This window comes from Fistularia commersonii, chromosome 12, assembly GCF_037954325.1.
Source record: "Fistularia commersonii isolate RoL2024-O1a breed Wild chromosome 12, RoL_Fcom_v1.0, whole genome shotgun sequence".
In the NCBI taxonomy this organism is placed as follows: Eukaryota; Metazoa; Chordata; class Actinopteri; order Syngnathiformes; family Fistulariidae; genus Fistularia; species Fistularia commersonii.
Window position 1 is genome coordinate 12,108,070 of NC_141295.1, and position 24,001 is coordinate 12,132,070.

Below are 24,001 nucleotides of genomic sequence, written 5' to 3' on the forward strand. Positions count from 1 at the left end.
TCACAATATTCTAATTCTCTGAGACAACCCTGTACATATGTAGGTTTTAAATAAAGAAAATAAAACTGGTTTACATTTAAAAGTAATTTGAGAGCAGGAGGAGGGGGGGCATTTCATACCTGAGTTTGGAGTCTTCTTCATCCTCCTGAGTTTGACGCTGCTCCTCTTCACTGCCGATGGAAAGGGGGAAACGTGGAAGCGCAGCTCTCTTGGCGTCCAAAAATATCAATAAAAGGAAATTCTAATTTCTTTTTTTTCTTTTCTTTCCACGGCGTGTGTCCTCCGAGATGCGTGGACGTGGACGTACGCGGTCCTCTCAGCAGCGGCGGGATGCTGAGACGTGAGGTGGCACAACTGTATTAAAGGGGGCGGTGGGTGGTGGTGGTGTGTGTGTATCTGTGTGTGTGTGTGTGTGTGTGGAGGGGGCGCACGTTTTACGCACGGAAAATATCCGCCTCCTGCTCTGTGAAACAGAAAAAAATACATATATTATATATATAATATATTACATAGAATATATAATATATATCTGCGGTTAATTCAATTAAAAAAAAAATCAAAGTGTGATCAGTGAAATCCAACCAGCAGCCTCTCATTGGACCCCCGAGGGCAAAACAACACGTGACCTGAAACGAGCGCCTGACCTCGTATTTTATTTGCATTTTTTTAATTTGTATTCAATTTTCCCAGCTTGGGTGCAAATGTGTTTGTTTTTTTTCTCTCAACCTGGGAGCCGCTTCAACGGGAAACAACGAATTTGCAGTCCAAAGCTGCGCCCTGCTGGTCCAAAAGGCAAACAGCAATGCTCGGATTTTTTTTTACCATTTAATTTTATTTTGATATTAAGTCTTTTTTTTTGCCTTGACCCCGATTTTTTCTTTTGGGTGGAAACGTGTTTTCCCATAATTTGCCTACTTTGAAGTTTCTGGACTATTTTGTAATTTTATAATTTTATGTGTTTGAGGGTGTTTTCCATTCTTTATTTCCAATGTATATTCAAATTCGCATGTATTTCCTGGTTGTGTTTACTGGTTAGTGAATTCATTTCTCTTGATGAACTGGTAAATCATAGTGCTGTTAATAATGATAATGATAACAATAATGGTGATCATGACAACAGTAATAAAAATAATAACTATAATGATAAAAGAATGTTTTTAATAATATTGTGACGATAACAACGATAAACAACAATGATGACAATAACAAAATTAATAATAATAATAATTTCATTTATGATATTTACAATGCTCAATAATGATACAAGCAACGGAAAAAAAAAATACTACTAATGATAATAATGGTAATAATAACAATAATAATGATTAAAATAATGTTAATAATATTAGTGATGATAACAATAGCAATATCGATAACAGCAATAATAACAATAACAAAAACAAGCATCAGCTATGACGATGAGGATATTTCTAATTGCAATTTATAATGATTAAAATAAACAACAGTAATAATATTAATAGTGATATTACTGCTATTAATACGAATAAAAATATTAACAATAATATAATAATAATAATCTATTGAAGATCACAGTGTGATGAAATGTGCTTTCTCGTCCAAAGCTACTGTATAATGAAAATACAGTCAAGGCTCCACAGTATTATGCTTTCAGTGTTGCAAGCGTCATTCATTATCCGCACTACTTATCCTGCACTCAAGGTAGCAGGAGGGCAGGATTCTACTCAAGCTATTAAGAGACGTTCACCCTGGATCCATCGCCAGTCGATCACAGGGCCACGTACGGGGACGTTCAAGCGTTCCCATTCTCAATCATGTGTCTGAGCAGTTCTGGGTCTCAATTAACTTCTTAAATGTTTTTTTTTTTGACTGTGGGAGGAAGCTGGAGAAGCTGAAGAACCCGGAGGAACAAGCAGACAGCAGACTGCACGCAGGAAAGCCCCTGTCGGAATCAAACCCGAGACTTTCTTGCTTTGAGACAGAAACACTAACCACTGCGCCACCGCACCGCCCCCGGTACTATTTATTTTTTCTTCTTTTTTACCAAGACTTGGCTCTGAGAACTGTAAATAACAGTCCTGATTCCCAAACTAGTCTAAATATCCATGTCGCCGAGCCAAAATGTTGATACCCAGCATCATAAAATGCTTTTTCTGTGTTATGACAAACTATTTCCTGTTGGGCCATGACCTTTGTCCGCTTTTAAATGTCTAAATTACAGTCACAAGCCACTTTTGGAGTTTTAAGGAAGACAGTTTTAAAGAAGTGTCCAGCTCAACTGTGGTTCTAGGAACTACCTATGTTGAGAGGATTTTTTTGTTTTGTTTTGCATTTGAACAGACAGTAAGGGACTGCAGAAGGGACGCAAACATTTTTGGATTGTTCGTTTTAAGCGCTGCCCCCCAAAACAATAACCTTGGTCTGTCAAAAAGGTTTAAGTGTATTTATTTTATCCCTGCTCTGCTTCACCCTGTGAGGAACCCCGATATAACGCCATACTCAAAAATGGGGGTCAGCAAGGAGTATAAGGTCATTCAGAAGTTCCACCAATCAACTACGTGGTATCAGTTCCTATGGAAGCTTAAAAGTACCTTGAGAAAAAGCTACAATGGTTCCAGGAACTAGTCTATTTTCTGAAAATGTTTTAGAAAATACAAAGTGTTCAAGGAGTCAGCAGATTTACTCACCTGGACTGGACTCTCCACACACCCGCTCACACTCACCTGGACCTGATCACAAGCAATCATGATAAAAACACCAGCCGCCTTCTCACCCGGTTGCCAGGTTGCTCTTTTTGATGCAACACTGGTCAGCATTTCTGCCGCCCTACATCCCGGTTGTGCCCCTGCCCTCCCCTGGCCGGACGGCTCCGTCCATCTGTTTCATCGCTTGTTTTCCGCCACACCTTTTTTACTCACTCCATTCTACAAGTGCCATCATGCTACTGTGTTTGCAGTCGGGTCGTACGAGCACCGTGATGCACAGACTGCAAAGCACAATGGTAGCGTATTGTGAGTCATATTAGTACTATTGTTTTCGTTCAGCCCGGTTGGATCTCATGCTGCACATTTCCCCTGATGTTCTTTTATAGGTCATTACCCAGAATTATACATTTGAGGAGTTTTAGAAGAAAGTACATTACTATTGAGTACTTTTTAATCCCTCTCCCCTCAGCCACAGGGAATCTTCAAATCTTTGCACTTAAGACCTCAAAACGCTTTATAGCCTTGATTTTGACACTATAGTTTTATTTGTATTTCTTATCCGCCCCCCCCACACTTTTTTTTTTGACTGTTTATACAATTTCCTACTATTATTTATTATTGTTATGTTTTACTTGAAACTCTGACACCACAATTTCTTCGGGATAAATAAAGCTGTTCTTATTCTTACATAAAGGCTACATCGCATTATAATTTCCTAGTTTTAGGAAATTTACATCATATTCTATTGACATGTTTTTTTATGTTGCGACCAAACAGAGAAGTCTTTCATGTTTTGTTTTGTTTTTTTTCTTGGATATCTATAGGGTGTGAAAGATACTTGTTGAAATGAAACGTCACAAACTGCTCCTCATTCCACGCCGGTGCAATTGGGTGACCTTTGTCACTCACACTTCATGCATGAAACAGTTGAGAACGTAGCCAAGAGATACTGAGATAATAAAACGCGTGGTCAGGAAGTAAATTAAGGGTAACAAAACAAAATGGAAACCAACTGATATTTATAGTTTCTATCCTGCATTTCCCCTTGACGAACCCATGTCTCTCAGACGACAATAATGAAAAAAATACAAGCAGTCACGAATCCGGCGTCATGGGAGATGAAGTGGAGCGAAACGAAACCAGATATAATAAGCCATAATAATAAACATCATGATTGTTAGCTCTGGACTAGATCTAGAGTGAGGGGATACCCGAGGATCATAAGAGCAGTGTGCTGCACGAGGGATGCATGTGCAGAGTTGCAGCAGCTCCAAATGAATTGGGCCATAAAAAGAAACCGTGAGAAAGGGTAGAGGAAAATCTAGAGAGGTTGAGGTTGCAGCCAGACAGAATATTTTTGTGAATGAGAGAGACCCAATGGAACGACGAGGTTAAAGGGAGTGAAGATAAAGATGGGTCGGGTTGAGGTGGTAGAGATGGTTGAGAACTATAGATTCCTGGATGTTGTGCTTGACAACAGACTGGACTGGAGATCCAACACCGACTCTGTGTACAGGAAAGAATGAGCGGACTGTATTTCCTCTGGAAGCTCAGATCCTGGTGTATGCAATAAGATGTTGGAGATCTTTTACCAAGCTTGTCACCAGTGTCATCTTTTTTTGCATCTGTGTGTTTGGGGAGCAGACTAGACAGGGTCATCAGGAGAGCTGACTCTGGGACTTTTGAGACCGTGGTGGAAAGGAGGATGCTTGAGAAACTGACGTCCATCATGGACAACCCGGGCCACCCGCTTCACCTCACACTGGATAAACCACGAAGCGGCTTCTCCAGCAGACTGTTAGAGCTCCGCTGTTCAACCGAAAGATACAGGAAATCTTTCCTACCTCATGCAATAACCCTATACAATCACTCGCGCTAATCGGTTACTGTGCTACTTCACGCTGCCACTTTACTCATTATTAATTCCTGTATGTTGGATTAAACCTTTTACTCTTCAGAGTTTATTTTATTTTTTACTTGCATTTTTAGCTTGTGGCTTTTTCGCTGCTGTCGCTAAACGTAAACCTATTAGCAGTACCTTTTGCTCGCTCTAAGCGATCTCAGGCAAAACTGTTCTCAGTTCTACTACCTCAGTGATGGAACAAACTTCCAGAAGCAACAAGACTAGCTTCATCTATCTCAACCTTCAAGAAACAGGTAAAACCTGTCCTCTTTCAGGACTTTTTACTGCGCTGATGCCCCAGATCAGGTTAGGCAGCAAGTTAGGTCATGCAGTGTGTGTGTGTGTGTACGTTTGTGTATGTCTTATCAAAAAAAAAAAAAAAAAAAAAAAAAACTCACTAACCCAAGCTACTGTTCTGTATATTTCCTGTGCATCGTGTATTTGCAAGTGTATTTGCAGTCCCTATGTCCTCTATTGTAAGTCGCTTTGGATAAAAGCGTCTGCCAAATGTAATGTAATGTAATGTAATGTAAAATACATCTCATGTCAAGCACCAAGGGTGAAAGGAGAACGTAGAGAAGAGGTGACGAAATGTGTGCAAGCAGGTTGGAACAGTTGGAGAAAAAAATGTGCAAGAATGAAAGAAGAGGTGGAGATGATGGAGGTGGAGGCGGCTGATCCCGGTTTGGAGACGCTGAGGAAAAGACAGGAGGCAGAGCTGGAGGCGGCAGAGATGAAGATGTCCAGGTTGTCTTTAAGAGCGAGGAGGCTAGAGAGGTTCAGGAATGAGGGTAAAGTGTTAGATGTTCTGGAGATAAAGTCGGACTGAGATGGTTTGGACATGCACAAAGGAGGAAGAGTGAAGATCCAGGTCTTAGGGTGCCTTGGTTGGAACCGCTAGGCAGGAGATCTGGAGGAAAACCAGAGAGGAGACTTGTGGAAAGAGTGAAAGAGGACGTTGGCATGAGAGATGAGGATGCAGAGATGAGGGTTTCATGTTTGGTTGTCTGCTTGGTTAGCATGTCTGCTAACCATGTTTGGTTAGCAGTATCAGTTTTATGAGAGCCCTCTTATAAATGTCAACCAAAGAAAAACAATAAACAGTTTAATATTTGAAAAGCTTAACATGTGTTTATGACAAAACAATAAAATTCAAACAAACTGACAAAGTTAAAAGATTCAATCACTCCTGTGTTATTCAGGAATCATTCACGTGGAAGCTTAGCGTTGCAAGCGGTAGCACACAAACACAGCAGTCCAAAATCCTCCTCTGTCATAGCGCGCGGCAGGAGAAGACTTCTGACGAAAATGCGGCGCCTCGTATCTCCTCTTGAAGCTCCGATGATGTTTTTGTTTTAACTTTTCCGCAGCTCCTGTCGCATTTTGCTGAACAAATCTCATATCCGCGTCCTATAGGGATCGGGTTAAGTGACTCGTGCTGTTGTTTTCTCACTTGAAAAGATCCCACAAGGCAACGTTCAAACACCTTGACGGCGGTAACTCCTGTCTTTCACTTTCACTTTTGTCCATTGCATACTGGCATTGAGGTGGCGACGGCGCAGGAACCCAGCCGGGCTTTCGCATCCGGCCTTTTTCAAAGCGATTTCCACTAGATAGCAATCACATACACACTCAAACAGCGATGGCACCGGAACTGCCACGCAAAGGCAACCGGAGGTTCAGCGTCTCGCTCGCGAACAAGAACGGGATGACCAACCTTCTACCGGCTGAATAAAAGAGGGCCGCTTACAAAAGGACAATCACATCAATTCCAAAGGTTGCCCGGGATACGCGGGAGAGGAAGTCCCGTCCCTGGTCATGACTTCGTACACGTAATCGACCTGTTGGGTTCTTTTCCTCTTGCATCTCTCTCTGCCCTGCGGTTGGAAAGAACATCACTGTAAGCTTTGTATGCATACGAACAGGGGCGCCGCATTCTCGCCTCCCTGCAATACAGACGCGGGGGTTGGGGCCTTCTGCGGTTTCGATTTATCGTCTGAGAACACTGAATCTCAAAGAGCTGAAACCAACGGTAGGAAGGTGTTACATCGATGTCGCAGGATGCGGCACGTGACAATACGAACACTTTTGAGACCTGAAATTATCGTAAAATGCGGGGGGAGCTTACTTTGTAGAGGATCAGCAGAGTCATGGAGGAAACAGGCAGGACGATGCAGACGGACAAGACCATAATAAGCACGACCCAGGAATTTTGCTTGAAACTGGGATTATCCGGAGGAGGAGAACGCTCCTCCGCGTCTGTGTGAAAATGCAGAAGAGACAAGATGGCCAACAAGGGAACTTTGCATCCTGATAAACGCCTTAGTCACAAACATACATTGAGAATGGTTATCACAGCAAGAGTGGCAGTGGGAGTATGAAACTATGACGTCTGCATTGCTTTATTTATCTTATTTATCTAATGGCCTCATCTCTGCTCCGCCTCAATGATATCTCTCATCACGTCATTGTTCCTTTTCCAGACGTTGCACTTTGCATTGTGTGAAATGTTCTTTTTCACCCCAAAATACACCCGGTCAATACAGTTGTTTCTGATTCTGATAAGGGGCGTTATTTCTCATAAAAAATGTTAAAAAATTAAGCTCATAGGTTTTTCAAAAATAGCTTAGATTACTGAGATGCTTTTTGCGTGTAAAATATAGAAATAAAAATGAATAACATCCTAAATAAATATATCAATATACATATTAAATAAGATATTCAAAAACCAAAAAAAAAACTGTTTTACTGAGGATGAGGGACTTTGGTCGGCTGAAGGGTCAACGGGACAGCCGGTATTGATCGGTTAATTTGTTTTAGTTTATCAATCACAGGCTGGTGCTCTGTAGGGAGAAATATTACATATTCAAGTTGAAATATTAACATTAAGCGTGACGGGAAAGCCTGTTTTTTTCAGTATTTTTATGTCATTTGAAGCCCTCCGTCAAGTTAGAAAAATACAATTAGCGCAGTAATCACATATTTTGCTCTGCAACATGACATGGAGATATGGGAATTTTTGTCCAGGTAGCTCAAAAAAGTTCCAGACATAACCCATTTGCAGATTCTTGCAGTTTGAATTCCTTGGAGAATTTACTCTCAAATATAGCAAGCTTCACAACCCAGACATTCGGTCAGCTCTCCCACTACTATATTCTGCAGCAGTTGAGGCCAGGGACCAGAAAAATAACTTTTTTTTTTCCTTAATTTCTAAATCTGTCTTGAGTTAAATTTTGAGTTGAGGTCATCATTTGCAAGAAACGAATCACATAAATTGCCTTGAACCGCATTAATACCATCATGACTTTTAGTAAGAAATGATATCTCTGACAAGTCAAACCCCTGGGTTTTGGTTGATCTTCGCTGCCTATTTAAAGCAAAAAACTAATATGATCAATCTTGAATGGTGTGAAAACAGTCTCACTTTTTCTATTATAAAATAGCTTTGGTTGTAAAATATTCAGCCAAGGAATGACTTCAAGCAACAGGACTGATTTTGCACGCCAGCTCGTGACGGGAGAAAGGAAAACTTGCCTTCCACAACCACAGCGTAGATGTTGCACTTGGCTTCGCCGGTGGGAAACCACTTGTAGACGCAGCTGTACAAGCCTGAGTCGTCCTGAGTTAGGTGGCTGATGGTGGTGGTGTGGTTATCCAGGCACCCTATGGACTCCGTCCTGTTCATGTATCTTTCACCCGGAGTGATTTCATTATTGAACCTGTGATAGTATATCACCGACTCTTTTTGCCTGAACTCCCAGTAGAGGTACATCCCAACAGAGCCCTTGGTGCTGCGGTCGCATCCCGCTGAGGAACACAGCAGAGTGACGTTTTCTCCGGGCCTTCGACAGATTGACTTCTCCGCCGCTGGAACAGAAAAAGAAGATGATTTGCACTCACAGCTACACTTTCATTCTCTCAACGTACCAGTTTGAGTAAAATGGACGTACCTGTGTTGGGAGTAAAAGAGAGTAAGAACACAAACCAGCAGAGGACCATCTTCTTCAACCTCTGTGACACTGACTGCATTCTCTTTGGGTTCTCAAAACAAACACACACACACACACACACACACACACACACACACACACACACACAGAAACACACGCTTCACGTGCAGATGTATCTCTTTTAAGTAATTTCCTTGTGGTTCTCAGATGTTTGAAGGCAGTTTTTCTGCACTTTTTTGTGCTGTTTTTTTTTTTTTGTTTTAGATAGGTTAAATAGCACACTTCTTCCACTGGTTTGTTTTGTAAAAATGTGAAATTGATGTGCATGAATTCATGTGTTGTCATGTGGTCTGAATACCTGGTTGTGTAAAAGAAAATAATCAATATTGTAAAAAAGAAAGAGCAATTTCAATGCAGTAAATAAATGCAATGGCAATAAAACATGCATTCAATGCACAACAAATTAAAATATTTAACCTCATTCATTCATTCATTCATTCATAACCATCCATCCTTTTAAATGTTTATTTTGCACACAGGGTCATCCCAGCTGTCACGTTCAACCATTCACTGTTATATAAAGCCGTTTAACAGTTCACTCATTCACATGTCTGGGTCAATTTAGGGTCAATTTAGGGCCTTGAAACTTGCATGCTTTTGGACTCCGGGAGGAAAGAACATGCAAATAGGAAGACCCCCTGTCGGAATCGAACCAGGGACGTTTTTGGCGTATTTTCTATTGTAATTTCTCCAAGCATATCCTGTGAAAAAGGTACATGAGATGATGAGATGGGATGCACTTTATTGATCCCAAGATTAGGAAATTATTTGGCAGCAGCAGCATAAGATATGAGAACATACAATGAAAAAAAAGTAATCAAATCAAATCAAGTGAATTACAATATGGTTGAAGGTTGAAACATTTCACACTGTGTTTCAAATAGCAGTTGGGTTACAGTTCATACTTCTCAGCCGCTTCGCTTCTCTTCCTGTGCGTCAGTCGCCCCCTCTTAGGGACTTGGTGAAAGTGAAAGATTGTTGAGTTTCACAACGGATTTGAAAAAGAGAATTGTAACCTTGAAAGCTTGGTCTAAACATGGATTTAGAAAAAATGTTATTCATATTGTGCACCTTTTTTTAACTATTGGCATAAATTTTAGAGGTATACACAAGACGTACCCAGCTAGCAGCAGCAGCAAGTAGTGTCAGCATTCACCCACTGGAAGCTAAGCACTGGAATGACATGAGCAAGCTTAAAAAGGTAAGATCTATCTATTATCTAATCTCTTCCTCTATAATCTACCAAGATCACATAATAAAAACAATAATGATAATAATAATAATGCATTTTATTTGAAGGTGCCGTTCTTGACACTCAATGAAATAACATTAATAATACTAACAGTGCATCATTATATTATATATATTATTATGCCTATCCCATCTGTAAGTAACAAATGCATTGACAATAAAGCATGAAAATTCCTAACAAATAAAAACATTAATCATTCATTCATTATCTACCATTTATCCTGCATGTGGGGTCGCGGAGATGCTGAAAGTCACCCTGGACCGGCAGCCGGTCGATCACAGCGTCACTTATAGAAACATACAACCGTTCAAATCTGTTATATGGGCATTTAACCATTCACTCATTCACCTCATTTAGAGAAATATAACCATATAAGGGCCTTTAAGCATTCACTGTCACAGTTCCTCTTTCCAATGGCCACGCAGACACGGGGAGAACTTGGGAGGCCCACCGAGGACCTTCTTGTTGTGAGGTGGAGGTGCTGACCACTGTGAAAAACTGCCACCGTATATAGTGATGACATGCATTATTATAAATCATTTGAAAACACACTGCACTCTGCCCTTTGTATCTGGTTTTACATACACTGTTCTTGTCCAGTCATTGTTATTTCACAAAACATATACAATATTTCTAGTTTTTCAGCTGCTGAGGTGTTGAAATGACCCTTGCGGTGCTGATAAACACGGCGTTTTGAGTTTGACGCAGAAACACCAAATTGAGAAAGAGATTATAGTGTTTTATTTCAGTGTACAAAAATAATTTTCAAAAGTAAGAATCACATTAAGAGGGATCAATCAATATCATATCTAAAACAGACTGACTAGATCATTCCTCTAGTCTTTTCCACGTAATTGTTTTCAGACCTCATTTTCATCTTACTGGCACGCCACCATCTTTATGGCGCAAAGCAGACAAATCAGGAAGTCATGAGGGACATTCTTTTCAGTTTCAGGAGCACAAACCCTTGTTGAAAAACCGTCAGCACAAAGCTGCAAACCAAGGCAGGAGAGGAACAGAAATTTCTCATGGACTTAGCTCAGCAATATTTTCCAGACGGCAGGAGTGAATTTAAACTTAACTCATGAGAAACCAGCATGACAAACACAGAACTGAAAAAGGATGCTCGTCCAGTCAGTCTGAGATCCACGGTAATGTTCTCCAAATAAAAGTGGATAAGAGCAACACTTGATGTCATATCAATGCTTTTCCACAGCTTCAAATACATTTTGAATTAAAATAGGCCGCTTCTGTCTCTCAATAATCTCTTTTATGGCATCGATCCAGAATAGCGGTCCATCATCTTTGTTGGAAACACTTTCAGTTTTGTTAATAGTCAGAGATGAAATACCCGCAATTATATAGACATTCTTTCACATTCTCTTTCTCTTTCTCGTTCCGTGATGTTTATCAAAAAGGCTAAAGACCCGAGGAACATAGGAAATTGCACATGCTGGGAATTTATTGTTTAGAGAACAGTGTGTGTCCTGCTGCCAGATTAAACAGGGGTTGGCAGGTTCGGGGAAACTAGATTCTTTTACTTTTACTTTTACTGACTGGCGTTTATAGGAGTCACTCACCCAAGAGATTCGGCCTTTTGAGTCATTTGAGTTTTCTGAGCTACTCCGAGCTACTGAATGAATCGTTCATTTAGTGAGCGGGAAAAGCTGCTCTAGACTACTGGGCGATTTGTTAATTTTGAGAGCAGGGAGGGCTACTCTGGGCTACTGAGTTATTCGTTGGTTTAGAGTGATTCATTCCCAGCTCACAGCTGGGAGGGAAAGAAGGACAAGAATTGAGAGAAGAATCTGTAGCTGCTGCTCTTCCAAGAGGGCTAATACAATGGATAACTTGATATGTATGCACTTGAGCTATTACAATAACATTTGTATAATAGTGACATGTTGTTAAACAGTTATCTTGACATATTTGCAGTCAGCAAGCTAGAAAGTAGCAGTGAGGGTGAAGTTCATGACTTATAACAGAGGGGGAATCCTGACAGTCGTGTTTTGAACCGTCCTTTCATGACCTGCACGACAAGGACATCGTCCACTGAGTTGGAAAGACCTTTAAATGTTTACACGACAGCACTTTTGCAAAAGCCCGGCGAACACGTCTGAGGCACTGACAGGGCTTTTTCGTAACAAGGCCACTGTTTCCCAAAGCGGGTATTACATTTTCAAGAGGTGCCAACCAACGGCCACTGATGAGTTGCACCAGGGTTAGCGGTTGGTGGAATGGGGAAGTCATTCAATGTGTGAGTGAAAGATAAACTACTTTTTGCCTGAAATGATCAGGAATGGGCTACCCAGCAAACAGCTCAAAGTATTTAATTTTATGGTTCTGCCATATTGTCACAGCTGTGTGTTTACTTATGCGAGTACTACATGTGCTGATTGTGTGTTGAGAAAGGTTGTGTGACAGAAAAGCTGTCAATAATTCTGGTGAAATGCATCCATAAAGATAATTCCCAAATAACGCACCGCAGGTTGCAATCAGCTATTGGCACAGGTTAAGCAGACCTACGAAGGAAGGTAACTGATATTGTCTTTCTGATAAGTAGGGGGACGAGTCCTTCCATCAGGCAGGGCAGGGCAGAGGCTGTTCAGGCACATCAAGTAGTTTACCTGGAAGGAAAAACTTTATGAAATTTCTGCAGAAGAAACAAAAGTCTATCCAAATAACAGTAGTTTACCTGCAGCGTATTGTATATGATCAGTTCTATCTCCACCTGAAACACATTTTAAATATGGGTCACGCTGGGGAGGAGGGGCGGGAATACATCACTGTATACATGATGCACGATGTGATACAAAGCAAACGCCGGCAGGAGTTTCACATTGTCAGCGAGATGCAGCAGATATATTGAAAAGTTAATTGCCAGAGAATAGTAGCATGTGAAGATCTCTAACATGAAAGATGTTGTCAAAACTTTTCCGTGCTTGCCATGACTTGATTGTGACGCATCATGACTTGACATACATACTTGTGTGTCGCGGTACTCACGGTGAGAATGCCTCTTATACAGCAGTAGAAGCAACAATCCCACAATCAGGGATCCGATAACCAGCAGAGGAGCAGCTACTTTGGCGTACAAGAGCTCTTGATTCCTTCCTTGGTTCTCCTGTCTCTGACCTGCAGAAAAAAAAAAAGAAAAAAAAACACATTATGAATCTTTCCCGAACATGGTCCCCTGAATGGCAGGTAACATTTCTTCAAACACACAAGACAGCTCGCACATCAGCATGCGCATTGGATGAGGAGGAGAGTTGGCGAAAGCCAGGAAAAAAAATACTCATTTTATCTCTGGCTGATTGGAGAAGATCGACATTGTGAAGCACAAATTCATGGACGTTTATATGTTTGCACTTTTTCCACCCAGGGAAAGATATAGAAGGATCAAGTCATGGACCACCAGGCTCAAGAGACAGCCTTCATTTTTTTATTTTATTTTTTATATTGCCGTATTGAAATATGAGGCGCTCGATGGGTTGAAACTTTGTAGCAATAGCTTTCCTCACATTTTATTCAAGTAAACCCCACGTCAATTCCTCTGCTTCTTCAGGCATGTGGACATGAACAGTCCGGGGGCGTTTTTGTGCCTGGGGGAGCATCTGAGATGATTCCTCCCAAGAGCGGAGCCTTAAAAATTCCCCAACGTGTTGCGAGTTCTTTTATCCTGAGTAATCTCAAGTTTCATGGTTGTTGTTTCAAAACATTTAATAATGACTCGATCATTATCTCAAAAAACTAGTCACGCCAGTTCAGTAAACTTCTGCATATAAGGAATAACGAAACCTGGTCTAAAAGTAATGAGGAGTAGCAAGATATACCTCTGAGCTCGGGTTCATTGTCCACGCAAAATACTTCCTCGTCAACTTGCTGTCCGCTTTCACTGCACAGTCGGCAGGAATATTTGGATGAGATGGATTCTAGCGACAAAGTCATCTCGCTGTAGAGGTTGAACAGGTCATGTTCTGTCCTGCTGGCTTCATATTTGGAGGCGTTTACTATTTTCTTCTGGTCCTCGTCAAACCACTCAAGTCGACCCTGTGGGTAGCCACCGTCAGCGTTGCAGGACAATGTGAACTGAGCATTTTCTTTATTCTTGGTAGCTTTGGGACGAATCTTTGGCTTGTCGTATTTGGCTGTGAAGACAGAATGTGAAGCAAACAGGATCATCCACTGGAGTAATGAAAAAGAAAGGCTCTAAAATAAAACACACGTGGCTCCGGGATCACTACATATTACCCATGTTTCTGTTTTTTCTTCTGGGGAGGAGAGGAACCAAGGTTATTTGCAGCAAGATGGACTATGTGTGTGCCTGAGAAAGACCCAAGAGGAACTGTGAGGTTACAAGGAGTGGAGGATTTTAAGTGCTTCAGGTCATCAGTCAACAAAGGAGGATGTGAAGAAGACAGACGCGAGGGCAGATGTGTTTGTTTGTTAGTTTAGAGACACTCGGGAATAAACAGTAAGGGGCGAGTCAGATAGATTGGATCAAGAATGAGATCATCAGAAAAACAGAAGACCGAAGAGATTATGAATGGAGAGGAAAGAAGACATAAAGTCAGTTGCTGTGCGGGAGGAGGGTTAGACGGAGGGAGATGCTTCGCTTTGGCGAAGAAGACAGAAGCATCTACCCGACACTAAGGTGCCATACACCGGCTCCTGCAACAACTTCCTTTCCAGTACAGGCAGTAACTCTTGCCTTCTATTAAGGTCAACATGGGCAGCCAGAGATTCCCCCTTACTTATAAGCATGTGCATTGGAAATTTTATAGAATTTCCAATGTACTATAGAAGGTCCACTACAGAAGGTGACTGTCAAATAACACTTACCTGTGACACTCAGGTCGATGAGCTTAGAGTCGGCTCCTGAGGTGGTGATGACAGAGAAATGGTACTGTCCGCTGTCCTTTATGGCAGTTTTGTCAATGATCAGAGATAAATTGCAGCTATCTTTGGTCCAGAAGCTCTCAGCAAACTTGTGGCCTGGTAGAGGATTTTTGACCTTCCCTTCTTCAAAAAGTGCATAGAGAGTATTATTTTTTGTCCAAGATACAAACGAGATTTTTTTGTTTTCTGCCTCTTGGGAAGTTTTGATATTACAACCCAAAATTGACTGCTGACCATACTCCACGTGGATTTTACTTTCGCATTCCGCCTCTACAAAAACTGCAGGAAAACAGGAGGAAAAAAAAACCAAAACATCAGAAATCAAATGAAAAAGTGACAAAGCAAAAAAGACTTGATTTTTCTTCTAAAAGTGAACAGATTACAGTTGAATTTACCTGTTCCTGCGGCTTGTCCATTCAGAGCCTGGAAGCAGATTAGAATGAACAGGGGGAAGGTGATACCCTTCGCCGCCATGACCACATTGCCTGAAATCATAGTATGTCAAGAAATAGACTTTCAGTATTTTAATATTGGCAGTATTTCTAATAAGGGCAGGTTTTGGTCGCCATCCTGAGACCTAACCATACATGTGAGCCCATACATGTCCCAGTGCATGAGAAGTTCACCATCTTATCTACAGCCTGACCAGCTGGACTACGGTAAACTATCTAAGCCAGCACAATAATGCGGCAAACTAAAGCTGCAATAGGCAAGTAAAGTACATGTATCCTCGAGGATAATACTCATTAATTCAAGTCACAAGTGTTGAAAATGTTCAGTGAACCGAAAAAACCTCAGAGAGAGATTAACTGCACGAGCAGAGTCGTTGACTATGCCTCCACATTTTGCCATCCCACTGGCAAAGGTACAGCACGGGTTCGTGCACCACAAGTGTACATGTATAGAAGACTTGCATCAACACTGGACTTTGGATGGCTATCGATACGAAAGATCCTGGGAAGACTCTCCCCATGAAACAGCACAATCTAGTCATGCACACATTCATAATCTATGCCGCTTATCCTTATCTTGGGGTGACAAGGTGGGTTGATCCCGTACCAGTTGCAATTACCTCATGGGGCCTCCAGCCGCTCACTCTCTCATTCACACGTCATATTGACAATTCACTCATTCACATTCTCACTCAGACATTGTATAGAATCACAACCATTCACTCCACGTTATGAAGACATTATTCACACTGATTCAAACGTCATATGGACAATTCACATGTAATTCAGAGACAGCCCATAACGCTATCATTCATAAGTCATATAGACAATTCACTCATTCACATCATCTAAATGGAACCATTCACACATCATACAGAAACAAATCATTTACTCATTCACACCTGATAAACAAAATTCACTCTCATTCACACCTCAGTGAGAGGAAACCATTCACACGGAGTAGACCCACATCCAATCTGTCATATCAAGAAATAACGATTCACTCTCATTTAAATGTTGGATGGACAGTTCACTCACACGTCTTATATAAACAAACCATTCGCACATCATAAAGAAACATATCATTGACTCTCCTTCACACCATATAAAGCAACAAAATTCACAGACAACTCATTCCTGCTCGTTATATGAAAACAAACCAGTCTCTCGTTCTCATGTCGCACACACACACAAAGTCTACGCCACATAGAAACTAACAAACGCAAACATTCACTTTATCCCTAATGTCGGAATCGATTCCGTATAACTAACGTGTTCGTACATCCCAACACGAGGAAAAGTGTGCATGGAAAAGAAATCCGATCGCCATGTACGCGCTTCGTCCGGCTGACTTACCCGCTGAGTCCGACTGCCCAAACCGCGCCGGCAGGACGAGAGTATAACTGAGCACTTTCACTTTTAAAGATGACCAAACAAGGAGCTGGCAATTCCGGAATCGACTTGATAAATAGACAAGGACAGATTCGTCGTATGGAAAAGTGATTTTAATGTTCCACTTGTGCCTTTTTCTGTTTCTTTTAAATTTATTTCTATTCAATTCAAATCTCTGCAGTGACTTATCCAGCAACGACAGTGAGCGGAGGACGCCTGGTGGGATGGGTGGAGATTACGTTGTAGATTAACAGCTGACACAAGATTCACACAGGTGATTTTGTAAAATTATTAGAAAATAAAATGAAATACCAAAAAAATTAAAAACAATAAAAAAAAAATAGGGGGCAGGGCGAGGAAATGTGACCTCGCTCAAAAGGACTAATGTATACGACCAGTGAGGGGAGATCAGGATCACTCACAAACAAGGCTGTAATAAGGCCACTTGTCAAATTGAAACGTGGTTTACAGAAACCATCAGCAGGAGTCAGGCAAGGTGACATTCCATCGGCTTACAGGGGAGACTGGTTTCGATGATACTGCTGTGAAATTTTGGGATCATTTACAGAGGTGTTGTTGCCTTAAGACTAAGCAGGCACTGGTTCGGATCGAGAATTTTTGGTTTTGTTTTATATGGTCTGTGACACCGTGGGAATAAGGCACCCCGGAGCCCTCCTCCCACATCCTGGCCCTTTCGTCAAGAGCTGACACCATTATTGGTCGTTTGCCAATTGTGACGTGGTTCATCACGTGCTTTCCTATCAAACTGACCGTTTCTGTGAATTTCGATTCCAACTTCCTCATCCAAAACCATTCCTGGTGTGTTCTGCCCTGTGGGATGTTTGAGTCGTGGCCCACTGGTCACGGGACGAGATTAAACCGTCGGGTCACCATCGTCTTCCGCGTAAAGTCGGTGGATGTCGGGCCGACCTCGCCGCGAGTCCCCCCCCTTGCTCTTTTTGGACATTTCACATACAAAAAACACGTGGCGCTCATAAACATGGCACTAACGTCGAATTAACCGAAGCTCGACAACAGCGATATGGTGAGGGGGCGGGGGATCTTTTTCGATACATTACCTGATATAGGACCGACAGCGTTCTGAAGACACGGGTTCACAACACTTCAGATAAAAATGGCAGAAAATCCATGTGCCCCCTGTGTGGATTATAATACTCTAATAAGTACAAAGACTTCAACGTCATGCAAGAACAATACAACGTTTTCCCACAATTTATGACCAACGCAAATAATCTGTCAGAGGAATAGAAAAAAAAAAGCTTCACAGTTATGTTTCTTCTCACTTTCATACTTTACAAACCGGATGTGCATGCAAATGGATCACAACTAAACATGCCGCAGATGTAACAGCTCTACCTAGCTTGCGCTCTAGAACTGGTTGGCTCTAGTTTGTGCTGTTGGTATGAGAAATGTGATCATCGTGACCTTCTCAGCAGGTCATCCCGGGGGCAAAGGCAGACGTTGAATCGTATACTTAGAAATACATAAAGTGCTTCTCTCAAAAGAAATAAATAATAAAAACAGTACAAAAACAGTTTTCAAAGAGGAGGTATCAAAACAATGCACTTGGGATATGGAGAACACAGATGTTCATGACGGATGTGATTCCTGTGGCTGAGACAAATGAGCTGGGGGGGGGTTCATTGTTTGGAAGGGGGGAGAAAGAGAAAAAAGAAAAACAGAGTTCGAAGATGGGTGGAGGCAAAGAGGGGGAGGCTTTCAACCCAAGATGAGACTCGACTTCCCCCCCGGGGGGTTCCTGCGGCCAGAGGGTAATCCTGCCCCGGCGTCGTCGGCCATGGGGGCCTCGTCGTGATGCTCCGCAGCAGGTTCTGGTTCAGCGACACTGTTTTCTTTACAGCCAGAGGAAGAGATTAGTGTGAGTTTGGAAATTCACACAAGGAAATAACACGTGAAATGTTAAAGTAACAAAGGAACCAGGAAGTGCACAACTATAGCAACTGGGTGAGGCAGAAAAGCACTCATGTTTTGTTAACAGTTGGCTTCTGATAAATGGCCATAATTCTAAGAAGAAGAATGAAAAGAAGAGAGAGAAAATAATGAACAAACCCACAACTAGAATCAGCCTGGCTCATTTAGCACAAATAAATCCGTTCTTCATATCCTGCCTCATATTGACAGAATTAATCTTCACTGTATTCAGCTGCATTCTCATAAACACTTTCAAATGGAAAACAATAGCTGTGCCTTTGCGAGTGTTTTCCACTTAACTTTTGCTTAATTTTCCATTTTTTTAATTCCTGTGTAGAAAGTCGTTAAAGCAAAGGCTTTTTAGCAACAATCCAATGATTCAAGGTGTATTCGAGACGAGCAGGAATCTGAAAAAGCTCTTACCGGTGTCGTGTACAGAGTTGTCTCCATCCTTTGGTAATGAAGACAAAAGAGACAGTTGATATGAATGGTCAGTATTTTATGAAAAAATTCACATGTTAGATCACATTTTCGTGGGGCCCGAATCAATGCCATTTCATTGTTTTAACCTTCAACCTTCACTAATCTTTTTTTTTTTTTTCTTTTCTTTTTTGCATCAAGCATGCGCACACACAGCACCGAGCAGGAAATGTGAATTGCAATGAACAAACCCTCAAGAGACACCATAAAAAATATTTAAGCCGCTTGAGTTTCTTCAGTGAAGACATGCTGAATATTGCTAACAATCATCCCACTTTGTGAAACATACTTCGGTAAACCAGCGAGCACTGTTCTGTTAATAAATGTTAATAAAGTTATTCTTACTTGCAGGTTGATCTATATTTCTTTCTTTTTTCTTTTCTTTAATGTTGATAAGGATACAATGTTGTGGAGAGGTGTGTGTATAACAGTTTTATAGACATTTATACTATTTATAGTTGCGGCGGAGAGTGGGGGGGCAAAATGCTTTCGTCTTCCTAGTGGGGGCGTAACAGAAAATAATTGAGAAGCACTCATATAAACACATACAAAGTTAATAAATCAGCCTGGGATAAGCAGCTAACACCCGCTAACCAGAGCATCACATTTGTTTATGTTTAGCCGATACATGTCAGGGTTTGGATTTACCTGTTGAAAGGGAATAAGTAAACATCTAATCCCCCCCCCCCCTCGTGGGAGGCAGGTCTGCTACGTTTCCTTAATGGCGAAGTAATTCAATGTTTGTGTTGGTGCGCGTGAAGCAATAGTGTCTGTGGCCCCAACTTACTGTGGTGGAGGCATCTGCAGTGTAGTTTATGCCATGGTTTGCTCCTCTTCTCAGGGGAGCTGACGGCTCGCCACACAGGACGCCAGTGGGCTTTCCACCTGGAAGAAGAAGCAAACCTCCTTATCCCCCAGTGTGGCAAAGCCTCACTTACCATTTCAGTATTAGCGATCCCTGTTGACAGTACAGGATGCAAGCGCTTCATTAAAATTCTGTTTATTTTAGAAAACCCTTATCAAACCGAACCACTTCCTGCAGAGACTCCAAATTTCCCCCAAATATGATATTTAGCAGCAATTCCATCATAGGACACAAGAGGTGCAGAAAAGCAGGAAAATAAGCATTTTCTAAGTTAACATGAAGTCAAATGGGGCAAAATGGATAGATGTCTGACGTGGATGGTTCAGACCTTATTTTAAATAAGCAAAATAGTAAAAGTTTGTTTTTTAAATCAATGGTATTTCAGTTATTTGTTTTTGATGTAGTGAGAGGGTTGTTGAGGCCCATGGGTTGAATCATTTGAGGCATGATAAACTCACATTTCGAGTAATAATTTGAGGTGATGATTGGCTAAATGTGCAAAGAGGACATCACTAAAAGACCTGTCCCGGTTGTTTGTGTATGTCAACACCGCAACACCTGTAAATAAACAGATAAAGGGTATCATCTCTGAAAATTTAGACGACCGGGATATTGAAATGTCTATCTCATAAAACATTCATGTACAGTGGATAATATGGTGTCTGCGATATTCTGTCATTTTCCTCTTTTCCTTTCGGCTTCTCCTTTCATGGCGTCGCCACGGCAAATCATCTTTCTCCATCAAACTATCCTCTATGCTCATTATAATGTATATATTTCAAACATACTAGTCCTTTTGATTTGTCTGAGCGCCTGTCTATAAGCTGGATTATGCACAAGGCAGCAACAGAAAACAGAAAAAAAAAGGATCTCCAGACATTGTCCCTTCGGATCTTTCCACGTTGTTCAACTTTGTTCAACTGGTGTGGATGACAGGATGATAGAAAGCAACAAGGTGTACCAGGCGGGTTGTTCCTTCGATTAGCGTAGGGGTCTTCTGGCTCCGCGAAAACACTGGAGGCCATCTTGTTTTTCCGGACAGGGGGTTTCTCCTCCTCTGCACCCAGGGAAATGTTGGATCCACCACCAGGAGGGCGCAGCACCCTGGAGAAAAACATTGACCTGGTTAACAAGGAAAGCCTAAAAAGACTGAATGTTGGGACCATGTGCGATGTTTTGGTGGAAGAATCCTTCAGTGGATATTAACTGTGATGATAATGTCTATAACAGCAAGGTTTAGACTAAAAGGTGGTACAATCAATATAATACAACAAAGCTTAAAACAATTACCAGCAACATTTAGACAATTAGTCGCCCTTTTAATATTTTAAAATGAATACTTGCTGTAACGTGTAAAAAGTAATAATAAAAGCAGACTTGTCTATTATATATGTTCTAGCCATGTAGCATGTAAGTTGTCACAGGCATCCTATGATGGAAGATTTAAAAAAAATATCTTCATTGCAGAGTGCAAATATGATGTCTACAGTAGTCAGAGTAAATTGAAGAAAAATACACACACACACCCACACACACATATATGGCATCTCAATATAAAAGTTATACAGTAACTAAGTTACTGTATAAGACATCTGTATGTATATAGATCCATCCATATATTGCCATCTGTTAATCATACTAATCGCTACCTATTTATGCACAATCTGCACATAGCAATTATCCATCATACTTTCACGAGCTGTACATATTTTGCTGATATTTTATCCACCTTTACTTGTACTTGCTGTAAAAAATAAATAACTAAAATTGCATTTATTCTTTAATACTGCATTTATTTATAAATACTGCATATTCTGTACATATGCACTTCTGCTTTTTGCACTTCTGATTAGATGCTGACTGCATTTTGTTACTCTCTATCCTTACATGTGTTAAGACAATAAAGTTGACTCTGATCTGATCTAATACAACACAGCCAAATACAATTACTAGTGCTTTCAATATTTTAAAAAAGGATCAATGAATAAATCGCCATTCACCATTTAGAAAACTTCTGTTAAGTATAAATGTTATATTAATACTGGATGTGTATTTTATGTGTTCGAACCATGTAGCATGTGAAGCCTCACTGGCATCCAATGATGGATAAGAGGAAATCCTCATCAAGTGCAAAATTGACAACTATAATCTCTCTCTCTCTCTCTCTCTCTCTCTCTCTCTCTCTCTCTCTCTCTCTCTCTCTCTCTCTCTCTCTCTCTCTCTCTCTCTCTCTCTCTCTCTCTCTCTCTCTCTCTCTCTCTCTCTCTCAGCATTTACAGTACTTACTGAAACATATGTGGGATTTTACAAAAACACTGAACTTGTGTTTTGAAAATGTAGCATATAAGAATCAGTTGTATTTTGACAGTCCAGTAATTACTATTTTTAAACAGAAGCTGTCTAATACCTTGCAATTTACAACTGAGCATAATTACTGGAACATATATAATGTTATATTATGGTAACACTAGACATGGGTTTTATATGTGTTCTTACCTGAGGCATGTGAAGATTTTAAAGAAAATCTTCATTAACTAGTGCAAATTTGAAATATTTTTATAAAATGTATACACACACACGCACATATATATGCATATATGTGCGTGTGTGTGTGTGTATATTAGAGAAAAATAGAGAGACAGAGAGAGACTAAAAAGAGCATCTGAATATAACACATCAGAGACAAAAACAATTACTAGCAACAATTTAGTCTATGATTTCTGATATCAATATTTTAAAGAGGGTATTTCTCAAAATTCCTCTTTAGGAATATTTACTGTAATGTAAAAATGTTATTTCATGGTAATACTGGACTTGTATTTCATATATGTTCTCTCGACACCATGTAGCATTTGTTGTTTCACCGGCATCCTATGATGAAGGTTTTAGACAAAATATGTGCATCACCCAGAGCAAACATGTCAGCTACAGCATCGAATTAAAAATATGAATAAAAAATATGATTAAAAAATATATTATATCTGCATATGGACTAAAAAGTGGTGCAATATTTAAATATCACGCTACAGTGCTAAAATCAATTACTAGCAACATTTTGGAATATTAAGCTATTAAGTATGTTTTAATTATGTAGAATGTAATTTGTTACCGGGATTCTGTGATGGGAACTCGTGAACTCGTCATTACCTTGTGCAAATATGTCAACTAGAGCAGTGAACATTATATCTATCTATCTATCTGTCTATAATATATATGTATATATATATATATATATATTATAGACAGATATAGATAGATACATTATAGATAATCCTTTCACAGTATTCTTGAATGGCAGGTGCAACCTGCTAACGGCTCTCACTGCAGACTCGGCAGACACGGTTGGTGAGAATCCACAGGGCCCCACCCAGCTGGAACGACAGATGTCGTGACTCTTATCGATTTATTTCTTTTTTCAAATTGATACATTTATTAAGGGGTCCAATAAAGAGAAAGGATAAAGACAACGCGAACCTTCTTGTGTATCTGTGGGATGCGGTGCGCTAGCTAGCCGAAGAGGCGTCCCTACAAAGGGGAGACAACACATGTGCGCTATCAAGAGCTAGCTTAACGTTTACCGTGAAAACGGGTCCCATCTTAGCGAACAATACCGTAGGTGTGGCACCGGGGGGCTGTGTTTGCGTCGACACAACGGGCAACGTTTGAGACCATTTCGACGCGTTTACATGCCAGTTACGGACAACAGTCGAAAATAATGTCACCGTTAACCGTTAACGGCAGAAGACATGTTGGGTGTCTGCTGGATGCGCCGTAACGCAACGGCTCAACTGAACGCCTTTTTTTTTTTTACCTGGAACTGTTTTTAGCGCCGGGTTCCATCCCTTGAAACGTCGTGGTAGTTGTCATTTTCGCAAGGAGGATTGAAAAAAAGGCGTTCACGGAGAGTGAGATACACGGGAGTCACACTGAAATTTCCAGCACTTCACCGCCTCATCATTGTCTACAGCCAGCCGGTGATTCCTGTCAACCTCCCCGCAATGGAAGGAGCGTTATGTCATCGGTGCTGCAAGGTAGCCATAACTTCCGGTTTGCTTCCAAAATAAAATAACCCCATATTGAGCATGACGTAAAATAAAAATGTTTGAGATCT

General features: G+C 40.8%; 4 protein-coding genes across 5 annotated transcripts in view; all 4 read right to left on the bottom strand.

The window, feature by feature from the left end:
* Window positions 1-276, bottom strand: part of septin9b (septin 9b) — a 69,218-nt gene extending 68,942 nt beyond the window's left edge. The window contains exon 1 of the mRNA XM_086157142.1: window positions 120-276. Within this exon, the coding sequence (XP_086013268.1) occupies window positions 120-141 (22 nt within the window). The 5' untranslated portion in view covers window positions 142-276. The remainder of the gene's footprint in view (window positions 1-119) is intronic.
* A 5,420-nt stretch (window positions 277-5,696) lies between these two features.
* LOC147228844 (uncharacterized) lies at window positions 5,697-8,590 on the bottom strand. The gene is made up of 4 exons (XM_086156210.1): window positions 8,538-8,590; window positions 8,122-8,454; window positions 6,716-6,846; window positions 5,697-6,464 (listed from the first exon to the last, which is right to left on the bottom strand). The coding sequence occupies exons 1-4, from the start codon at window positions 8,584-8,586 to the stop codon at window positions 6,348-6,350; spliced, it is 630 nt and encodes a 209-aa protein (XP_086012336.1). The 5' UTR covers window positions 8,587-8,590; the 3' UTR covers window positions 5,697-6,347.
* Window positions 8,591-10,567: 1,977 nt separating this feature from the next.
* Window positions 10,568-17,811, bottom strand: LOC147228845 (uncharacterized). Of its 2 annotated transcripts, none has more exons than XM_086157144.1 (7): window positions 17,672-17,811; window positions 15,144-15,233; window positions 14,692-15,027; window positions 13,683-13,997; window positions 12,856-12,984; window positions 12,545-12,580; window positions 10,568-12,476 (listed from the first exon to the last, which is right to left on the bottom strand). In XM_086157144.1, exons 2-7 carry the CDS (start codon window positions 15,220-15,222, stop codon window positions 12,430-12,432), a joined length of 942 nt encoding a protein of 313 aa, XP_086013270.1. In that variant the 5' UTR covers window positions 15,223-15,233; window positions 17,672-17,811; the 3' UTR covers window positions 10,568-12,429. The 2 variants fall into 2 exon arrangements, with proteins under 2 accessions (XP_086013270.1, XP_086013271.1); XM_086157145.1 differs by lacking the exon at window positions 17,672-17,811 and adding an exon at window positions 16,473-16,488.
* jpt1a (Jupiter microtubule associated homolog 1a) lies at window positions 16,688-23,900 on the bottom strand. Its single transcript, XM_086157146.1, has 5 exons — window positions 23,702-23,900; window positions 20,852-20,994; window positions 19,813-19,910; window positions 18,969-18,996; window positions 16,688-18,466 (listed from the first exon to the last, which is right to left on the bottom strand). Exons 1-5 carry the CDS (start codon window positions 23,755-23,757, stop codon window positions 18,333-18,335), a joined length of 459 nt encoding a protein of 152 aa, XP_086013272.1. The 5' UTR covers window positions 23,758-23,900; the 3' UTR covers window positions 16,688-18,332.
* Between the last annotated feature and the right edge of the window lie 101 nt (window positions 23,901-24,001).